At 49.8% G+C, this 19,740-nt stretch overlaps 1 protein-coding gene across 5 annotated transcripts in view; it reads right to left on the bottom strand.

The window, feature by feature from the left end:
• The window catches only part of KSR2 (kinase suppressor of ras 2), a 387,277-nt gene that overhangs the window by 92,476 nt on the left and 275,061 nt on the right, over positions 1-19,740 (bottom strand). For all 5 annotated transcript variants that reach the window (XM_070275419.1, XM_070275417.1, XM_070275418.1 and 2 more), the window contains exons 6-7: positions 5,992-6,061; positions 2,952-3,035 (exon numbers count right to left, since the gene is read on the bottom strand). In XM_070275419.1, coding sequence (XP_070131520.1) covers positions 2,952-3,035; positions 5,992-6,061 — 154 coding nt within the window. The remainder of the gene's footprint in view (positions 1-2,951; positions 3,036-5,991; positions 6,062-19,740) is intronic.

Here is a 19,740-nt window from a genome sequence, read left to right as displayed (position 1 = left end):
ACACACTACTATTTTTCCAAAGTTCCCACTCAGGTAGGAGATCTTCCCTGAGGCCTTTAATTAAAATTGCCACCCCTGCCCTGGTCCTTCTTGTCTCCCATCTCTACATTGCTCTTCTCCTTAGCACTTAAGCATCATTTGAACAGACGATCATTTTACTAATTTTCTTTGTTTACTGTCTGTGGTCGTGCCCCCCAACCCGCCACCAGCATGTAAGTTCCACATGGGTAAGGATTTTGTGTTTCATTCACTGTCATTTCCCCTGTGCCTAGAACAGTGCCTGGTACATAGTAGGTACTCAATAAACATTACTTGAGTAAATGCACAAATGGTGCATTTTTTCAAAAGAAGCTGCCTCCCCATTCTTGTGCCACCTCTGAAATTTCACCAGTCTCGGCCCTTTATGCAGGCGCTTCAGAGTCCCTGAAATTCACTTCTCTATACGCGTCTTCCCCTGATCTCCTTGAAGTGCATCAAAATTTTGCCCATCTTTGAAAACACATGTAAACGACCGTCTAGCCTCACTATAATTAATGCAAAAACTGCAGGATTTTGTTCATAGAAGAGTGAGTTCAAACTTCAGCTGGTGATGTGAGTAATTCATGCTCATGATTATGTACTGAAGAGAGCTCTAACTCCACTGTCGTTATACAAGGTCCAAATTCCCGAAGCGCGCCGGAAGTTTGGAGCAGCCACAGACTCTATCTGCTTTCACCATGTTGCAAGTTTTTCTAAGGGCTGAGCAAATTGGCGAGATCAGCGGTGCCATTCAACCACGGCTGGGTTTGAATTCTGCCTCTTACACACCCAGGGGCCGTTTTTGCACAAGGTGGAGTGAGGTGGGATGTCCTTTGCTAAAACATCCTGTGTTAACCCAGGGCAAGGAGATTTCACTGACTCTTCCAACAGCCCACGAGTGGGCGCTAGTATCTGCCCACTTTGCAGAAAAGGAAACTGAGCCCCGAGATGACACGTCTCTTGCTGAAGCTCACACAGGGTGTTCAGCCATGGAGCTGGGCCTCAGACTCAGTTCTGGCTGCTTCTGTGTTCCTTGCAGCCACTGCCCTCCTCCAAGTCCCCCTCCCTCCCCTGCCTCCTCCCCCTACCCTTGGCAAGGTCTGAGCCTTTGCTCGTTACTTCTAGAACAGAGAGCAGCAGCCACGGCCGCCTCAGAGTTCTGCCTCCAGCGCTGAAAATTAAAACAGCTCAGGAAGCGTTCAGCCTCGCTGACTCCTGGCTGCGTCCCTGTCACCTAATTACCTGACTTCAAAGCCTCGGCTCTGCAGGTAAGAGGATGTGAAAGCTGCCGGCTCCCTCCCTCGCCCCACCTCAGAACACGGTGGGACTACCCACCCAGAGGTGCCCCGGAGCGGACTCGAGGGCCTGGCCTTGGGCCTCTCTGAGTCTGAAAGACCAGGGGCCGCCATCCTGGGGGCTCACCTGAGAGCTCGGGTCTATGGAAGACCAAGGTGAGGGATGGAGGCCTCCACGCTGAGGCTTAGTCGTCACTGCCCTGCCTCCCCTTGTGCCATGGAGTTTAGACCCTTTAGGAGCTGGGACCAGCTAATCCTCCACATCTCCAGGAGGGAAGGGAGCTCAGGCGTACCTGCGTTACACAGGTGAGACATCGTGGCTGGGAGAGCGAGCCCGCCCCCCTGCTGCTCTCCTACCTCCACCACGGGCCAGGGAGGTGGGGAGGCGTGAGCAGCCCAGATGAGGGTTCCCAGCCTGGGCTGGACAAGGAAGAGCAAGGCTAGAGGGGAAAGAAAGGGTTTCTACAAGCTGTTAAAGTAAAAGAGGTATTTCTATAAGGCAAACGGGTACCCATTCATTTGTAACGCTTCCATACGGGCGAACGTCATGGACTATTTTATGGTAATTGGACAGTGGGGGTATTTAACACACGTTCGCGGAAGGAGAAAGGGAGGTCAGACAGAAAGGCATTTGCAACCTTTGAGGGAAGACAGAACTCTGAGCCTGGCACCCGGCTGTGTCCCTTACTGCGTGCTCACCCCCACATCAGGTAGCTGTGATGAATATTCCTCTCAGGCAGATAAAAATACCAGGAACAGAAGTGTGAGGTGACTGGCCCAAGGTCACACAGCTAGAGAGTCGCAGAGCCAGGATGTGAACCCATCTTAGTCTGACTCCCGAGTCCATGTGGGGTCTCACAGTTTTCTCCTGCCTCTCTACCTTTTGCCAGCCGTCACCTGGAAGGGGTGTGTGGAAGTGGGGGGACATGGGGGGACTTGTGCGGTCCGGCCTTCTCCACAGAACTTGAGACCAACATGATGCCACAGAAAGGACAGGAGTTAGGAGGTCAGGGTTCAAGTCCTGAGCGACACTTCCTAGCTGTGTGACCTCAGGCAAGTGACTTCTCCTTGCTGAGACTCAGCTTTCACATTTGTAAAATGGGGAGAATCATAACACCTTTCCTCGCTCTCAGAGAGGTACCGTGAGGAGAAAGAAGAAAGGAGAAGAGGGCTTTGCAATCTCTAACTTAGGGCCAAAGCTGCCACAGCCTGCCTTTGTAACTAAGATTTTATAGGAACAAGTAAATTTGTCATGTCCATTTGTTTATGTATTATTGTCTATGGCTGCTTTTTGAACTACACGGCGGAGACCCCATGGCCCACAAAGCCTAAAATATTTACTATTTGGTCGACTCAAGAACCAAGCCCTGATCGTAGTTGCTCTGAAAATGCAAGGTACCGCTGTGCCTCCACAGACAGCAGCATGCATTTCTAGCACCATCTATCAGCTCCGATTCTTATTCGGGATTGCTCTCCTTGACCCCGTACCCAAACGTGGAGGCTCACTTAGGACACGTTTCTGAAAAGCAGAGCAAGCAACTCTCTGAGAGTCAAGAAACCAGACCCCCAGAAGCTATTTCAGGGCCCAGGGTGGCTCTCGCTGACATCCCAAAGTCACTTTCGGGCACAGCCACTTACTTGCAGTTTTTACACTTGAGGCCGAAAAGCATCCCTTTCCCGCAGACTGTGCAGGTCTGAGACATCCAGTACTTGGTGGAAAACCTGAAAAGAGACAGAAAATGTTCAAGGGCAAGGCAATGGTGACTGGCCTATCTCTAGAAGGATGAACCACTTGAAGGGTTGAAGCACTGGATGGGCCCTGGATTCCGGTCCTGCTGCTTCTGAGATATTTGGCTTCATCAAGTTGCGTAAACCATGGGAGCCTCAGTCTCCTCATCTGTAAAGTGGGGATAACAACTGTACTCACTTCATAGGCTGTTGGGTGGATTAAATGAGGTCACGCATGTCAATGGCTCCCCACAGCACCTGGCACATAGTAAGCGCTCACAGAACTGAGTTGTGACTATATTATTACCTGAACATTCATGACAGTCATTCATTCAGTCAACGAATATTGCCTGGGGGCTACTGTGTGCCAAGTTCAGTTCTGGGACAGACCAACGGATGGGGCTGGAACTGTCCTCAGAGAACCAAAAAACAAGGTGGGGCCCCCAGGGAATCTGGCTGAGCCCTTCCCCACCATGTCACCTGGGAAGCTGACACCCCCAACTTTAGTTGCAGAATCCTCTGAAGTGCAACCCTTTCCAGACCATCAGCTCACCTCCCTCCCCAACCACCACGCTCGCTGCAAACATAGGCCATCTGGAGGCCTCTGATATACAGCGGGGAACCAGTGGGAACAGAGTGCATTACATTAACTTCCCGGGCCCCCCACTACTGCTGGGGTGCTTTCCTCCCCAGGAGATACCGGGTGGGGAGCGGCAGGGCTGGGCCCAGGGAAAGGACTGAAGGTTGCCAGGTCGGAGGTAATTTTCATTTTCAATTTCTGTCACCTTCAGCAGGAGTTGTATCTAATCTCCATTGCCTCGGTGTCAAAACGAAAATTGGAAGTGATTATGTAACTTGGTGCCTGAGAATTTTGAGGGCAAGCCTGCGTCCCTCTGCTGTGCCATCTTGCCTGATTTGGGTCAGTCACTCTCTAAACGGAATGAGCCGTAGCGCAAAGCCTGCTCACATCTGAGCAAATAGCAATATTCTTAACAGAGACTCTTGCGACCAAGAAAATCCCTCTCCAGTTTTGGATGGGGGTGGGGGGGGTGGTTGAGCCCCTTTCTGCCCCTTCCTCCAGGCCAGTGAGTTTGGTGGGGTCTGTTTTGCAGGATTTGGCATCTCTGGGGGATGGCGAGTTGGCTTGTGATCCACCGGCCAGCCAGCAATGCAGGAATGGAGGCAGCAGGAGTGGTAGGTGGACGCGCTCTCTCCTTTCTAGCCCCTTCCCATCCCCAGCTCTCCCTCTTCCCAAACTCCGGCTGAGGTGACTGTGAGGACAGCGGACAGGATGGGATTTTAATTTCATTTCTTCACCAGCGGTGGGATGAGTTCCGGTCTCTCCCTCCCGGCATCGAGCCCGGGGAGAAACACAGGGTGAGACTGAAGCGTTACAGGACATCCCAAGGCCAAGCACCTCTAAGAAGACGTTCCAGATGCCCAAGACCAGCAGGTCGCTTCCCTCCTCTGGGCATCAGCGTTTAAATCTGAGGTACCACCCAGTCTAACACCACGTGCGAGAGCCTGAGGGTGGGGCGGAGCCAGGGGCGGGGCCAACCCAGGGGAGCAGAGCTGGGGGTGTGGCCAATCCAAGGGTGTGGCCAATGAGGGTGGAGCCAAGGCGGGGGGTGTGGCTGATCCAGGAGTGTGGCCAATCCAGGGGTGGAGCTGAGCCAGGGGACAGTGCGAAAGCAAACCAAAAAAAGGCCCTTCTTTTTGATGCCTTTGTCCCTGCATCTCACCGCCTGACCATTGACGTATCTCTCGCGTATTTCTCACTGCTTCCTCCACTGTTTTCTCATTTGAGTCTTAAGGACTATTCTGTCAACATATTTCTTTCAAAAACTGTTGACGAGATGCCATTCTGGGAGCCTGTGCTCATTGCCACCTCGCCCCCAGCTACGGTCATGTGTCTGCCCCTGGTGTCACTCCCTAATAGCCCTGCTCCCTCCGTACTGTCATGGTCTGTTAACCGTCTAACCCTCCACTAGACCGCGAGCTCCCCAAGGGCGCAGGCCTTCCGCCGGGCTCCGTGCTGCAGCCCTGCACAGAAATTCTCCACCAGCACCAGCGGGAAGGATCCATGAATGAGTGAGCAAGTCCCTCAGCTGGTTCACAGAGGCCTCGGTGCAGAGAACACTCTCAGCAGTGGTGTCCAAAGTGCTGAGGTTCACTAGCTTGTAGACCCATCACTTAATCGGCCAGGGCCTCGGTTTCCCTATCTGTCAAATGGGCATGACCACACTTGCGCAACTTACCCCACTGAGTTTGTGAGGATAATGAGGCAACCTGTGGAAAGTTAAAGAACTTCTTATAAGGGGTGACTAGTAGACACAAATCTCCCTCCTGAAAAGGGCAGGTGTGCCCCTGGAGAGGCTGTCCCGTGCACCCAACCGGGCTGGAGCCCTGGGCTGCCCTCCATCTCAGCAGAGTGAGCACCTCTGAGTTCAGCCTGCAATCTTGTGTTTTCTGGGTGGAGGGACCCCAAATTAGGACGTAAAGCATTTCTCTGAACAATGGCGCTGTTTGTTGCATGGTTATTATTTGCTAGGCCCTCTGCTTAATACCTTAATACATTATCTCATTTAATCCTCACCACCACTCTATGAGTAGGCAGAATTGTTTGATGAGAAAATTGAGTCTCAGAGAGGTTAAGCAACTCTTTCAAGGTTGCAAAGCTTTACTACCTGGGATCGCAACACAGGTCAATCTGACTCCAAAGGCCTGGCTTTCAACCACTATGTGCTAATTTTATAAGGGCCAGGATAATAAGAAGCCGAGATGTCAGTCCCCTGCCAAATTGAGGTTCACCCTAGCAGAGGAGAGAGAATGGTGACATAGGAGCTGGAGTGAAACACTCTGCCCAGGCCTTCCCCACCCCAGGGGCCAGAGCCCCCAGCCCTCACCGTGCTGGCAGATGGGCCCCAATACACACAGGAATCCAGCCTACCTGTGCTTGATGGAGTTGCCGAGGTCTCTGCGAGGGATCTGCGGGGACCAGCGCGGCACAGACAGTGTGTCTGCAGGGAGAGAAGAGAGGAGAAGAGCCTGTTACACGGAGGGTCGGAGGCTGGGGAGGGCGGGGGGGGGGGGGGCTCCGGCCAAGCCCTGGGAGGAGGAGGGAGGTTCCCTGGCTTCAGGAAGGACACTGCTTGCCTTCACTTGCTAAAGCAAAGCCAAGAAGAACACTGGTTTAACTTGTGTTATCTTAACCCACGCAAGGTCCCCGGGGCAGGGCAGCCGGGGCGTGCCTTGAAAGCAGTCAGCTGTGGAAAGAATAACATCGAGCATCACTTCCATTTGCAGAGTGCAGAGTGTGGGCCAGGCACGCGCTAAGTGACTCACACACCTTAGCTCCTTAAATCCTCAAAACAACCCTGAGGACAGGGGTTGTTAGCATCTGACCCTTACGGATGAGGAAACTGAGGCTTGGAGAGAGGATGTCGTTTGCTCAAGGGCATAAACCGTGTAGACTGCACAGCAGCTGTGACTCCAGGCTTGAGGGGCTCTAGAGCATGCGCCCTTGCATGCAAAGTTCCAATGCTGTAGATTCCAAACGCCAGTCAAATACCGCTTCCTAAATTTTGTCATGCTCCTGTACAAACCCTAAAATTGTTTACTTAATACGTTAAGTTGACTCATTTTTTTTTGTTTACATACATTTATTTTAAAAGCAAACTCTATATGGAAAACCGTTATCACTTTCTGTGTATTGTAGGTAACTATTTAAAATACATCCAAACACCTGAACTCACACTAGAATAAGTGGGTGGATTGATGAATGGATGGATGAGTGGTTGGATGGATGGATGGATAGATGGATGAGTAGATGAATTGGTAGGTGGAGGGATGGGTGGGTGGGTACATGGATGGATGGATGGATGGATAGATGGATGGATAGATGCTTGGATGGATGGATGGATGGATGGATGTTTGGATAGGTGGCTGGATGAATGGTTGGATGGGTCAGTGGATGGACAGATGAGTGGGTAGATAGACAGATGGCTAGGTAGGTGGATGGATTGGTGGATGGATGTTTGGATAGGTGACTGGATGAATGGTTGGATGGGTCGGTGGATGGGCAGATGAGTGGGTAGATGGGCAGATGGCTAGGTAGGTGGATGGATTGGTGGATGGATGGAGGGAGGGCTGGCTGGATAGATGAATGCATGGATGGACTGAGGGATGAATGGGAATGAGGAGGGAATAATAAATCACACAGACCTCACACTAGGTGCCTGTCCCCATCTGGTCTTTTCTTTCATGCCTTAGGCTACATCCCAGCCCCCTGCACTCTTACTCCACCCGTGACTGAGCCCCAGGACTTCTGCAGACCTTGAGCACCAGCCCCCAGCTCCACTCTACTGTCCAGCAGCCCGCACCCCCTCCTCATAGGCCTTGAAGGCTCCAGAGAGGTGTGAAACAACGCGGAAATGAACCAGTGCTGCCTGTGAAGTCTCCACCAGCTAGGGAGAGAAGAAGCAAGTGGCTGACCCACACGCCAGCTCGCATTTCTCAGGCCAGATGGATGGAGCCAGCTCGCTGTGTTCGGAGCTCAAATGCACGTCTCATTTTTCACAGCAATTGTTATGGAGTGGCGAGCTCACCGGGGAGCTGGGCATGTCTGAACCGATCAGGGAGCATTTAACCCCCAACCCATTCGCTCCTCTCTTCTCTCTAATGACACCATCGGCAGCCATCTGAAAGCTGCTTCCAGAAACCCCAATTCTGCCCTTGTAGAACTGGGCCCCTTTCTGGGGGAGCTAATGATTTTCCAAGCCCCGTGTGGCAGAGAGAACCCAAGAGGGAGACAGCATGATAGATAAATCAGAGTCATAGCCAGTGGAATTTCCTCTAGTTTAACTAAAAATGAACTGTCATCACATCCAAGCTCATTTTCTTACTTGTTTCAGTTTCTGAGGGAAACCAAAAAAGACAAGAAAGAATAACAATTTGGAGAGAGAGAGAGTGTACATTCTTTCCATTCCTATCTCCTTTGGGGACTGAAGTCAGATTTGGGAGGAAGGATGTTACCTGCTAACTCCTTAAAACATTTTCTCCAGTGCCGAGGGTGGCAGGAGGGGGGCCGGCTGTGCTGGAGAGGAAGGGTTAGCTCAGACACACAGCCTCCTCCTGGGGAATCTACAAAACCAGGAGTGCCAAAAGGCTTCATCTCATGGGACATTAGTAGTGGCTGTCTAGAAAGGTGTGTTGAGAAGGATTCTGAGGCTCGATGGAAAGAGTGCCAAGATTGATTAACAATGTCTGCCATGGATGAAGAATAAGGAAGTACCAATGAGTCTGCACATATTTGCCATTCCTGCAAGGACAGGGACCACATCTTTATCTCTGCATCCTTGCCTTATAGCATAGTGCCTGGGCAAAGTAAGTACTTAATATACATTTGCTGAATCCAAGAGTACTATAATAGAAACACTTAGTTTATCAATCACTCAATATGTGTTAGGTGTTATTCTGTGCAGTTTCTACCTGGAAGCTATGCCTCTATGCAGCCATTATTCTCATTATTCCCACACTGCCAAGGAAGATCCAGGAGCTCAGAGAGGTCCAGTGACTTGCTAAAGGTCACACAGCCAAGCACTAGCAGAACTTTAAGGAGTAACTCTGCAATTGTTTGCAAGTTCTCCAAAAGCCCCTGCACCAGGGGCTTTTTGCCCCCCCAGGGGACATTTGGCAATGCCCGGAGATATTTTTGGTTGTCACGCTGGGGGTGGTGGGGAATACTACTGGCATCTAATGGGTTGAGGCCAGGCATGCTGCTCAACATCCTACAATCACAGGACAGACCCCCACATCAAAGAAACATCTATACCCCAGCCCCAAATATCTACAGTGCCGAGGTTGAGAACCCTGGTCTGAATGTTTCTCATTTCTCTAGCCACCTCTCCACCCCTATCCCTCACCAAAAAAACCCAAGATGGTACTTCTGAAGCTCAAGTCAGCAGAGAACAAATCTTTCATTATAAGCACCTCTCACTGTTAGATTCATATCCTAGTTATTCTGTTATTCTCAATTACAGCACCTTCTCAAAAAAACTAGAAGTAATTAAGTTTAGTAGTTGGGATTCATTTCCCAATATCTGGTTGAAGGGGTGAGTTCTGTCAATTACATTAAGCGGCTGCAGCATCATTAGTCTCGAGCAATAATAACCTCCACACGGCTGTGTACGTGGGTGTGAAGATTTGAACTTCCAGATCTTTTTCCTTTCTTCGTTCGGATTTCATTAAATTTGCCAGTGCAAGTCTTCAAGCAAAGGAAAACGGTTTAAAGGGAAGGGGGAAAATCTATGAAAATCCAAGCTTTATCATAACAGAGAAGGCAAACAGCATTTACAGCAATTAAACTGATACAGAAACTTCTGTTTAACAATCAAAGCGCCTATTAAGATGTCTCCATGGCTGAACAAAAGCTTCTTTTCTACTCTAATTTTCTGATAAGGAGTGACGCAGGCACGGAGGCAGAGTTGTGGGCCTCCCCGGTGCCTTGGGTCCCAGGAGTAGAATAATAGACTTCGCTTCTTGGATATTTTCATTTGCAGTACGTGGAAAGGGAAAGTGTTAGAGAGAAAGATGGTTCCTGTGTTCTATAGGTCTGGCTGTCGATGCCCTCTCGGAAGTGCCTCCATCAACAATGGGGAGAGAGCAGCCACCTGGGTCCTTGAAACCACCTTGATAGCCAGATAGACAAACAGAAGCCTCGACAGGAATAAAGCATCCCACTACATAGAGCTCTAAAATGAAAAACTGCGGCTCCGACCTGGGAGATGGGACTCGGGCTAACAGAGGAGTCAGGCATGAGAAAAACACTTAAAAATATTTAACACAGTGGGGCTGGCCCCGTGGCTGAGTGGTTAAGTTCGCGCGCTCCGCTGCAGGCGGCCCAGTGTTTCATTGGTTCGAATCCTGGGCGCGGACATGGCACTGCTCATCAAACCACGCTGAGGCAGTGTCCCACATGCCACAACTGGAGGAACCCACAACGAAGAATACACAACTGTGTACCGGGGTGCGTTGGGGAGAAAAAGGAAAAAATAAAATCTTTAAAAAAAAAAAAATATTTAACACAGTGACACCAGGGAAAAACCAGTGATAGAGTGAAGGAAGAGGAGGAAAAAGAATAGGAGGAAAAGATGTAAGAAGAAGAAGAAAATAAGAAATAAGAAAAATAATAATAGATCCGCTTTTTGTTGAGTGTTACTGGGTACCAAGCGCTACTGCCAAATGAGCCCTTTACAGATAGGACCTCATTTAATCCGTTCACTACGATGGATGGATGCATGTCATGTGGCAGCTGTTAGAATTAGACCCATTCCACCACCAAGGAAATCAAGAAGTCACGCCATTTGCCCAAGGTCACACTGCAATGATAGGCCAGGAATGGGGTTTTTAATTCAGAGGCTGAATATTGAGTGGGGGCTCAGTCAACGGCAGCCAATTTCATCCCCATTTCACAGATGGGAACACTGAAGCTTAGAAGCTATAAGCAATTGTCTGTAGCTAATAAGTGACTGAGTTGGGATTTGAACCACAGACAGGAACAACCTGGATTCTTCTAATCCAGACTGTCCTCCAGATCCATGGAGTTCAGCCCTCCGATACTGTCCACGCCTCCTTCCTCTGTCTCGGAAACAAAGAAAACAATGAGCATCGACCCTCTGAAGCTTGGAGAAGGGCTGCAGAGGCCTGGAAGGTGGTGTAAGAGTACGCTGTTCATTCCTTCTATCGCTCACGCAGTTATTCAGTCAATATTTTGTTGAGCAGAATGCCCCCTTCCCCCACAAAGATATCCACGTCCTAATTCCTGGAACCTGGATGTTACCTAACAGGCAAAAGGAGATTTTGCAAATGGGATTAAGGGTCTTGAGATGGGGAGGGTACCCGGCATTATCCAGGTGGGCCCATTATAGTCATAAGGGTCCTTATAAGAGAAAGAGGGAGGCAGGAGGGTCAGAGTTAGAGATGTGACGATGGCTGGCTCTGGGGATGGAAAAGGGCCAACAGCCAAGGAATGCAGCAGCCTCCGGAATCTGGAAAAGTCGAGAGAATGGATTCTCCCTGGAGCCTCAGAAGGAACCAGCCCTGCAGACACCTTGATTTCGGACTTCTGAGCTCCAGAACTGTCAGATAATGAATGCGTGTTGTTTTAAGGCCCTGGGTTTGTGGTAATGTGTTACAGCAGCCATGGGACACGGATACAGCACCTATCCTGTGCCAGGTACGGTTTTAGGAACTGGAGGTATGGTGAACAGAACAGAGTTTTCTGAGTTTAGAGTCGAGAAGAGGGAGTCAGAAAGTAAATGAGTAAACAAATAAAATCCCAAGACAATTTCCGACAGTGATACATTCCACCAGGGAAATGAAACAGTACCGCCTTTGGGGTTTGTTTTAAGGCCAGGGGACCCGCCAAGGACGTTAGAACAGAGGCAGGAGGCGGTGCGGGGCCTTCCACTTTTAAGAGCTCCCTCTGGCGGCCGAAGGGAGAATAGCCCGGCAGCCTGTACCAAAAACCAGAGGAAACCACCCCCCCCAGCCCCCTGACCCTCCCCCATCCTCCAACTCCCCACCCCACCAGGGTCTGAGTCTCTAATCCCTCTCGGCTAGAAGAGGAGCCAGCCCGTCTTGAAACGTTTCCAGAGAGACAAAGACCTCCCAGCACATAATGCTATTAATAGTAACAGCTAACTATTGAGGACCTACTGCATGGCAGGAGCCAGATTAACTGCTTTAGACGTATTATTTCATTTACCCTCCATAACTCCATTTTAGGTGGAGAACTCACCCTCAGAAACACCACAAATGAAATGGGAGTTCCAAGCTGCCCTTAAGCTTCCAGCCCAGGGACACGACAGACTGAGTGATAACAATGGTGCCTCATTCAAATCAAGTAGCAGATTCTTTGGGCTCAAAGATACCTGAAACTAATAAAACTTAGACCATTAAACTTTTCTTTTGGGGTCACAGGCCAGTTGCCAGCTAAAATCCTACTGATTTATCCAAGGTGCCAACCAATCCTTGACGAAAGCTGCTCATATTTCTCATATAGCAGAGAATAACTTTATTTGCTTTAATATCCAATCCCAATATATCAGATCTAAAAGTATTTTAATTATATGCTGTCTCGAAAGGTTACAGCTCCGTGATGCTTCAAGGCCAAATTGAGTTTCTTCATGTATTTGACATCCTTTCTTCCATGAGACAGCTACGTCCCACTTCCCAAGATCCAGATTTCATCAGCTGGGGGCTGTGATAGCTATGGAGGCGTCCGGGGAGCCACTTGGCACTGGTGAGGGTGTTGATGAGGGTGGCCTGGCTGCCATGTCACCGGGGAAGAAACAAGGCAGAGGGGACTGACAATGAAAAGAGATGCCAGGGGTGAGCAAGGATAGTGCGGCTCACTAGTGATGGAAGAGACCATTCAGAGGAGATGCTGAGGGATCCCTGTGGCACTGATGCAAAACAGAGGGCTAAGGGGAAGCTGTGTGCCTATAAATATGAATATTGCAGGAATGGAGGCATCAGGATCAGACCAATTCACATGTACGGGGGTTTAAACTAGCCTAGTGTGGACTTTCTTTGGAGACAGAGCAGCATACCTCTGAACAGAAAGGGCCTCCAGGTCATTGACTTGCCCAGCAGAGTGTGGGATTGTGAAGGGAGCAGACCTGTATTCAGACATCAGCTCTGCCACCTACTAGCTATCAGACCTTGGCTACTTTCACCTCTCTGAGTCTCCTTTTGTTTCCTGTAAAAAGGGGGTCAAAATAGCACCCTCATATGATGGCTAGGAGGATTAAGTGGGGTAATATAATTGGAACAGGGCTCAGCTGAGCATCCAACATATTATTGTTATTATTGTTTTTGTCATTGTCATCATCACTCTGACTTAACACACGTTACAACACGACAGAGCTCTCCATGGACTATGATTTAGAGAGGAGGCTGGCAAACGATGACCCTCGGGCCAAAGCCAGCCCATCACCTGCTATCATAAATAAAGTTTGATTGGCACACAGTCACACTCACTCATTTACGTATCGTCCGTGACTGCTTCCGCATGGCACCAGCAGAGATGAGTAACTGTGACAGCAACAATATGGCCCACAAACCAAAAACAATTATTACCTAGCCCTTTATAGAAAAAATGTGCCAACTCCTGATTTAGAGCTCTGTAACTCATTTCCTTGGCTGATTAGCAGAGAGATTTCTTTTTTTTCTTTTCTTTCCCCAGCTTTATTGAGGTATGATGGACAAATGTAAGATCTAAAGCATACAACGGGATGATTTGACATACATATACAATGTGGAAGATGTTTTTCTTTGGAGCCAGAAGACTTGGGTTGAAGACCCACTTTGCCACTTACATGGCGGGAATCCTTGGACAAGTGGCCTGCATTCTCCAAGCCAAAATGTGCATGACCACTTGGTGTCACCCCCTCTGCTCACTTAATCCTAGCACCCTGTGGGGCGTATTGCTTCAATGCCCACTTGAAGAAGAGAGAAGCGAGGCACAGTTAGAACTGTAAGCAGCCCAGCCAGAATTCTAACCCATACTAGTCTCACCTCAAACCTGTGTCCTTTCTAGCCCTCACTGTCTCTTGGTAAAATAATCCATGAGGAGGCAATGACTCTGATTACATGCCACTGCTGAAATCCATGTCAGCTCATGAAGGCAGAGGGAAAAGAAAATTAACTCTCTCCTCTCACTCCTTCTGTCTGGGCTAATTAATACAATTATCCAGTTGTCACTTTATCAAAGCAGAGAGAAGACCTTGAGGATGTGTAAGTTCCAACTGGAGCAGTGGTGGTGCTGGTCATGGCCAAGGGGGCTAGACAGAGAGAGTGCCCTCCTGGGAGTGTCTCCAGGTAGAAGCCTACCCTGGTAAGACGGGTGAGCAGTGAGGGCACTGAGCAAATAGCAGCAGAATAGACAGAGGGCTGATATGTGGGGCAAGAGGCAGGAAGTGCAGAGGATGTGAGGGGAAGACATCACAGAGAGTTGCAATCATGGTTCTCCTCCCCATGCCCGGTTAAAAATTTTTAAAAATGGTGAAGCCACACTGGACGCACCTTCAGGATCTAGTGGGAAAACTAGAATGTAGTTATTCTAATCTCTCCAGAATCCTTCTCCCCTCTTTAAAAGACCGTCACCACCTGGTGTCTGAGTCCTGGCAGGTAAGTGCCAAGCTGGAATTCCCCTGAATTCTCTATAAATCAAAAGCGTGGACAGTGATAACATCACACCCTCTCCCAGGGAGAAACGCGAATCCTGGAATCATCACCTGTGATTTATTTCAGCCCCCTCAGATGGCCTCAATTAAATTTCACTGCCAGTAAAGAAGGAGAAGATGGCTGAGGCATTTAATTACATTTTATAATGTGCTCACTGCTGAATTTATTAAAGTGTATTGGGGATTTTTAACCTCGTAACCAAACAATGGGAGACCCAGGTACCACGCGAGTAATCATCTTCCTTTTGAGGATGGTAAATGGAGAGTCCAAGATGTTAACAGTAGGTGAGGTGTGCGTGCGGGGGGTGTGGGGGCAGCGGGGCCCATCGGGGGGGGCAAGACAAGAAAAGTGAGGCGGTGGGTCTCTAATTCCACCAGACACCACCCCACGGATTGGAGGGGGCGTGGCATAATTATCAATTCTAAAAACGAGACCTATTAGGAAACCTATCTTTCTTTCCTCTCTCTGTATCCCCACCCAAAAGCTTCCCCTCGAATTCCCCTTGTTATAATTTTACTGCTCTGGTCTGGAAAGAGGAGGGGCTCATCCTGAAGTGTCAAAATCATTTCCTGTAATAAAATAACCTTCAAATATAAAAAAGGGAATAAAATCTAGAAACCCAGAAGAATCTGATCAGGATAATGGATCCAGCTTGGTCTGTTTGGGAAGTGCTCAGGAAAGAAATCATCAATAAGGAAATAGGGGTGGTGCTTCTGGAGCTGGGGGCGTGGATCACTTAAACATCATCCTGGGCGTGGGCATGGGGTATCCAAAATCATGGTCTCAAGGACCTCCATTATAGCTTCGTATCTACATAAGTGACCAAGAGAGGTCAGGAGAGGAGGAAGAACATGCAGACCCCAGGCCAGAGGAAGAAATGCCCCCCATGCCTGAGAAAGCACCAAGACAGCACCAAGGGCTAGTCCTGGGCTTAAAGTCACTGATGGCCCCACAGCTGTCCCCAGCCCCTGCCCAGCCCTCCCCGAGTCACAGTCACACCAGAGATTGCTGTTTTGCACCTCCCACCTTCAGAGATGCTATTCTCTCTGTCTAGAACATTCTTCTGCATGCCCTTCCTTACTTCTCTTAGCCTGACTCAGGCCAACTCTTCCTCCAAGATCCAGCTCAGGCATAGCTCCTCCAGGAAGCCCTCCCTGAATTCACAGGGCCGGATGCTCCTGCTGTGCCCCTCCCGTAGCATCCTGTGCTTACCTCTCAGGCCACTCACTTCGTTATACAGAGAGCCTCTGCTTGCGTATCTGTTCTCCCCATCACCACCCTTGATCGTGAGCTCCTAGCCTAGGAGCAGCCAGTAACTCACTTCTATGTGTTCAGTGTCTTGTGCAGAGTTTGGCTTAGAGCTGAGAGGTGAAGGGTTTTTCTTACTAACTCCAGCAAAAATAACCCAGCAGCCCAAACCTCACAATGGAGGCTTCACTTCTCCAAACCCTGCAGGGCCCCGGCCAGTCAGGGGTCCCAGGAAGCCAGGAGCCCCACTCTGCCCTGATCACCCACCCACACACACCTCCAGCCCCACCACTCAGGCTCTGACCCGCGGCCGGGACCTCAGCTGGGATGGCTGAGCAAAGGAAGTGCACCTGCCCCAAAATGGAGCCCACCACCTTCTCTCCCAGACCTCTCCCCCACTTGCCTGTCTGTCCAGGGCCCCACAGTTCCTCCAGCCACTGGGGCTGGGACAGCCTCAACTCCTCCTGACTCTTGCCTGGAATGGATGCCATGGACGGAGCCCCACTTGAGGGCAGACATGCAATTCACGTCAATTTCCACATTCAGTCCTGTCAGCCACCTCTCAACGAGGTCTAGTATCGATCCCATTTTACAGATGAACAAACTGAGGCTCTGAGAGCTTAAAACAGACAAGCAGAGTGATCACTTACCTTCTCTGAGCTGCAGGGCAGCCCTAATGATAATAGGTAACCCAAGCCAGGCAGTGCCAAGTCAGTAGTTCCCCAAATTGTCAGCTTACTGGAATCATCGGAGGCCTGTGCCCCTCCCCAGCATTGTGATTTAATTCAGGGGTCAGCAAACTAGGTCAATGGACCAAATCTGGCCCACGGCTGTTTTTTATAAATAAAGTTTTATTGGCACACAGCCACGCCCATTGTCGACAGCTGCTTTGGCACTGTAAGGGCAGAGTTGAGCAGACACGACAGAGACCATATGGCCCACAAAGCCTAAAATATTTACTATCTGGCTCTTTAATAAAAAGTTTGCTGACCCTTGATTTAATTGTGCTGGGTTGTCGCCTGGCTTTGAAAGTTTTACAAGGTCTCCAGGTGATACAAATAGGCAGACAAGTTTGGGGACAGCCGGCCTAAGTGTTTTATCTGCATTAGCTCATGGATTCTTCATCACAGCTATGTCTGTTTTATGCATCCTTCTGGGATTTGATCCTACGTCTCCCTGACTGCCAAGCCCTTTGGTCTCTCTTTTGATATTTAGAAAGGAGGAGAGACCACCAGCAGAGCTAGCGAGGGGGTCTTCTTGTGCACCCTTCCTGAGAGAGAAGCCTGGAGCATGAGGAGAGGCAGCCTGGAGACCTGGAGAAGCCTGGAGACCCAGCCAGCCAGGCAGAGCCATCTCAGACCACACAGACACAGGACCTGTCTCCTTGACCCGAAGGAAAATGCTAATTGGAAGAGGCTGGCTTACTGCGCCTGGCTCAGGCTTAAATGAGGACAAAACAAGAGTTGACAGACAGAGGCCCCACGCTGCCATCACTGCAAATGTCCCTGTGAAGGGAGAAAAACAGCCAGCCCTGTGCTCCATCAATTTCAATTGTAAATAGTCTCACGTTGAAATAAACCAACAGAAACAGCAGTATCAGTGACAGGCGTGGGGCGAGTGGAGGTGGGGGGCATGCAGACCACAGGCTGGCATCTGCAAGTTGGGGTTGACATCTGGACCCAGAAATGGGCGAAAGACGCATTTGTGGCCTGCATGTCTGCAATCCGGGCAGCCCAGGGGCCCAAACCCTGTTTTGTGCCTAAGAGATAGAGGGACAAGATGCAATTAATTGACAGCTGCAGACCTGAGTCGCTATCCTGCTTCTGCCCTCGTGAGTTCTTGTGTCTTCCACTCTTTGGATCTCCTCCTCTGAAAAATGGGAGTGATAAAACCCATCTTGCAGAGTTTCCCTAAGAACTGGGCACTGGCATATGATGCAAGTGCCAGGCATGTAGTAGGTGTGCAATAAAGGCAGCTTTCCCCTTGAGCAACCCAAGTGCAGATTTCCAGGCTTCCTAGGCGGCCCTTCCCCCTGGCCCGAGAAGACAAACCTGGATGCTTTGGGGAATGAGGCCACGACTCTATGGAGAAGCAGCGGCGAGTTATGGGGAGGCCAGAACTGTCTAGGTCCCGCTGGCCATTTATTCCTGTCCTATCATCCTGTTCTCAGAGCGTGGCCATAGCCCTTGCTTGCCCCGTTGTGATGGATGGATCTTAAGTTCCTCGCACACTACATCATCAGTTACTTACATATTTATTGCCTTGAACTGAGTTTATGGATCTTAAATCAGAGCCATTCGAAGTTGTCTGATCTGAAACTCTCCCCCAGTGGAAATGTGGTGTTTTGTAATTATGCAGCCACCCTGTAGCTAATGTTCGATGGAAGTTAATTGTGCATAGAGCAAAGCGCTGCTGAGAAGTTCCCCACACAGTCGTTCCATGGAATTTACTGCCTGAGTGGGCTCAGCGGGGACAGACCAAGCGAGCTTACTGTGAAAGACCCCGGTCTGACTTTAAGAAACCCAGGACAGCTCACATCCTTGGGTCTGAACGTTAGGCAACAGACTCCCTCCCTCTCTCAGTTCCTTGATGCTCAAAGTGCCACCCAAAGAGGTGTCACACTGTCTGTGGGTGGCAGACATGGTGGAGACAGCCTTGTGATGGATAAGATTCCAAGGTCAAGGCGAGGTATCCAGATTCCAAAGCATCACTAAGTGTGGCCAAGGTGATGGAGACGTGACAGGTCCTGTCCTGATGTGGTAGCCCTGAGGGTATGGCCACTGAGACAGGGGGCCTCTGCTGCAACAGGGCCATGGTTTATCAGTGAGAAGTGTTGTCAGTATTGGGCATACAGAGAATTCTGACCTCCAAGAACTTGGAGATAAGGAAGGAAGCTTCCAAGAGTGAAACTAGCTCAACCCCTAGTGGATCAGAGAATAGAGAAACACATTAACCTAAACCGTTCATTTTGGTTCTGTTAATTTAGGGGTTCTCAAAAGTGGGTGACGGTGGCCCCCCAGGGGACATCTGGCAGTATCTGGAGACATTTTTGGGGGGTCACAACTGGGGAAGGCGTGCTACTGGTATCTAGTGGGTGGGGGCCAGGGATGCTGTTGAATATCCTGCAATGCACAGGACAGGTCCCATCACAAGAATTATCCAGCTCTAAGTGGCAACAGTTTTATAGCTAAGATTCCCTGCCCAAAGAGGCAGGAAGGGACCTGGATCCAGAGCCTGATAACGATGGGATTAAATACTGGACAGATGGAAGGAGGGCCTCCATCAACCATGAAGGAGAAGCAAAGAGAGTTGTAGGGGTGGGTGTTGGCTTGACCCTCTCAGCCCATCCGAGGGACAGGGCTCTTTGGCACTGGAGCCCATTTCTTCTTCTTCTAGTAACAGCCGCCAGGTTTTCCCTTGGGAAACTCCCCTCTGGCATCTCAGTCCTAGAGTCCGGGGCAGGCTGAGCCCCCTTCCAGTCCTGGGCAGTGGTTTGACCCAGACAAGTGAGTCCAAAAGTGTTCCAACCCCTTGACCACTGAGATTGGTTCGGGGTAGTCATGTGACCCAAGATGGGCCAATCAGAACCCACAAAAAAATGACCTGGGATTTTTTTTTTTTTTTAAGATCTCCTCTATCCCCAGGAGTAGCTAAGCTGGTGGGCTGCCCAGCTGAGCACTCAGGGGCCACCTGCGGGAAGGGCCTGCCTGAGAAGGAAGCCAAGACCCTTGAAAAGCAGAGCAGAGAGATGCAGAGAAGCCAAAGGCTGATACATCATTTGAGCCCTGCAGCTTCTCCAGTTACTATGAAGTCTTCACTTTTAAACATTTAAAGCGGTCTGAGTTGTTTCACTTACAAACAGAAGAATATTGACCTTATACAAGGTCACAGGGACAGACATTACAGCAGACTTCTGGTGTCTCCAGTCCCTCATGCAACCCCACCCCAACTGTGAGACGGTTAGTCATCATAAGGGTGGTGGCGCCACCATTTATGGGCCACGTACTAGGGACTAGTACTAAACACTTTACAAGTATGATCTCATTTATTCTCACAACAGTCCTATAACATCTTCATTATTATTATCTCAAAATCACAGACAAGGGAAGTGTAGTTCAGAGAGGTTGAACACCTTGCTCTAGGTCACACAGCTAGCAAGCGGTAGAGGCAGGATCCATGATGCACACTGGACAGTTTGCCT

This window comes from Equus caballus, chromosome 8 (genome assembly GCF_041296265.1).
Source record: "Equus caballus isolate H_3958 breed thoroughbred chromosome 8, TB-T2T, whole genome shotgun sequence".
NCBI lineage: Eukaryota > Metazoa > Chordata > Mammalia > Perissodactyla > Equidae > Equus > Equus caballus.
This window is presented reverse-complemented; position numbering and strand designations above follow the sequence as displayed.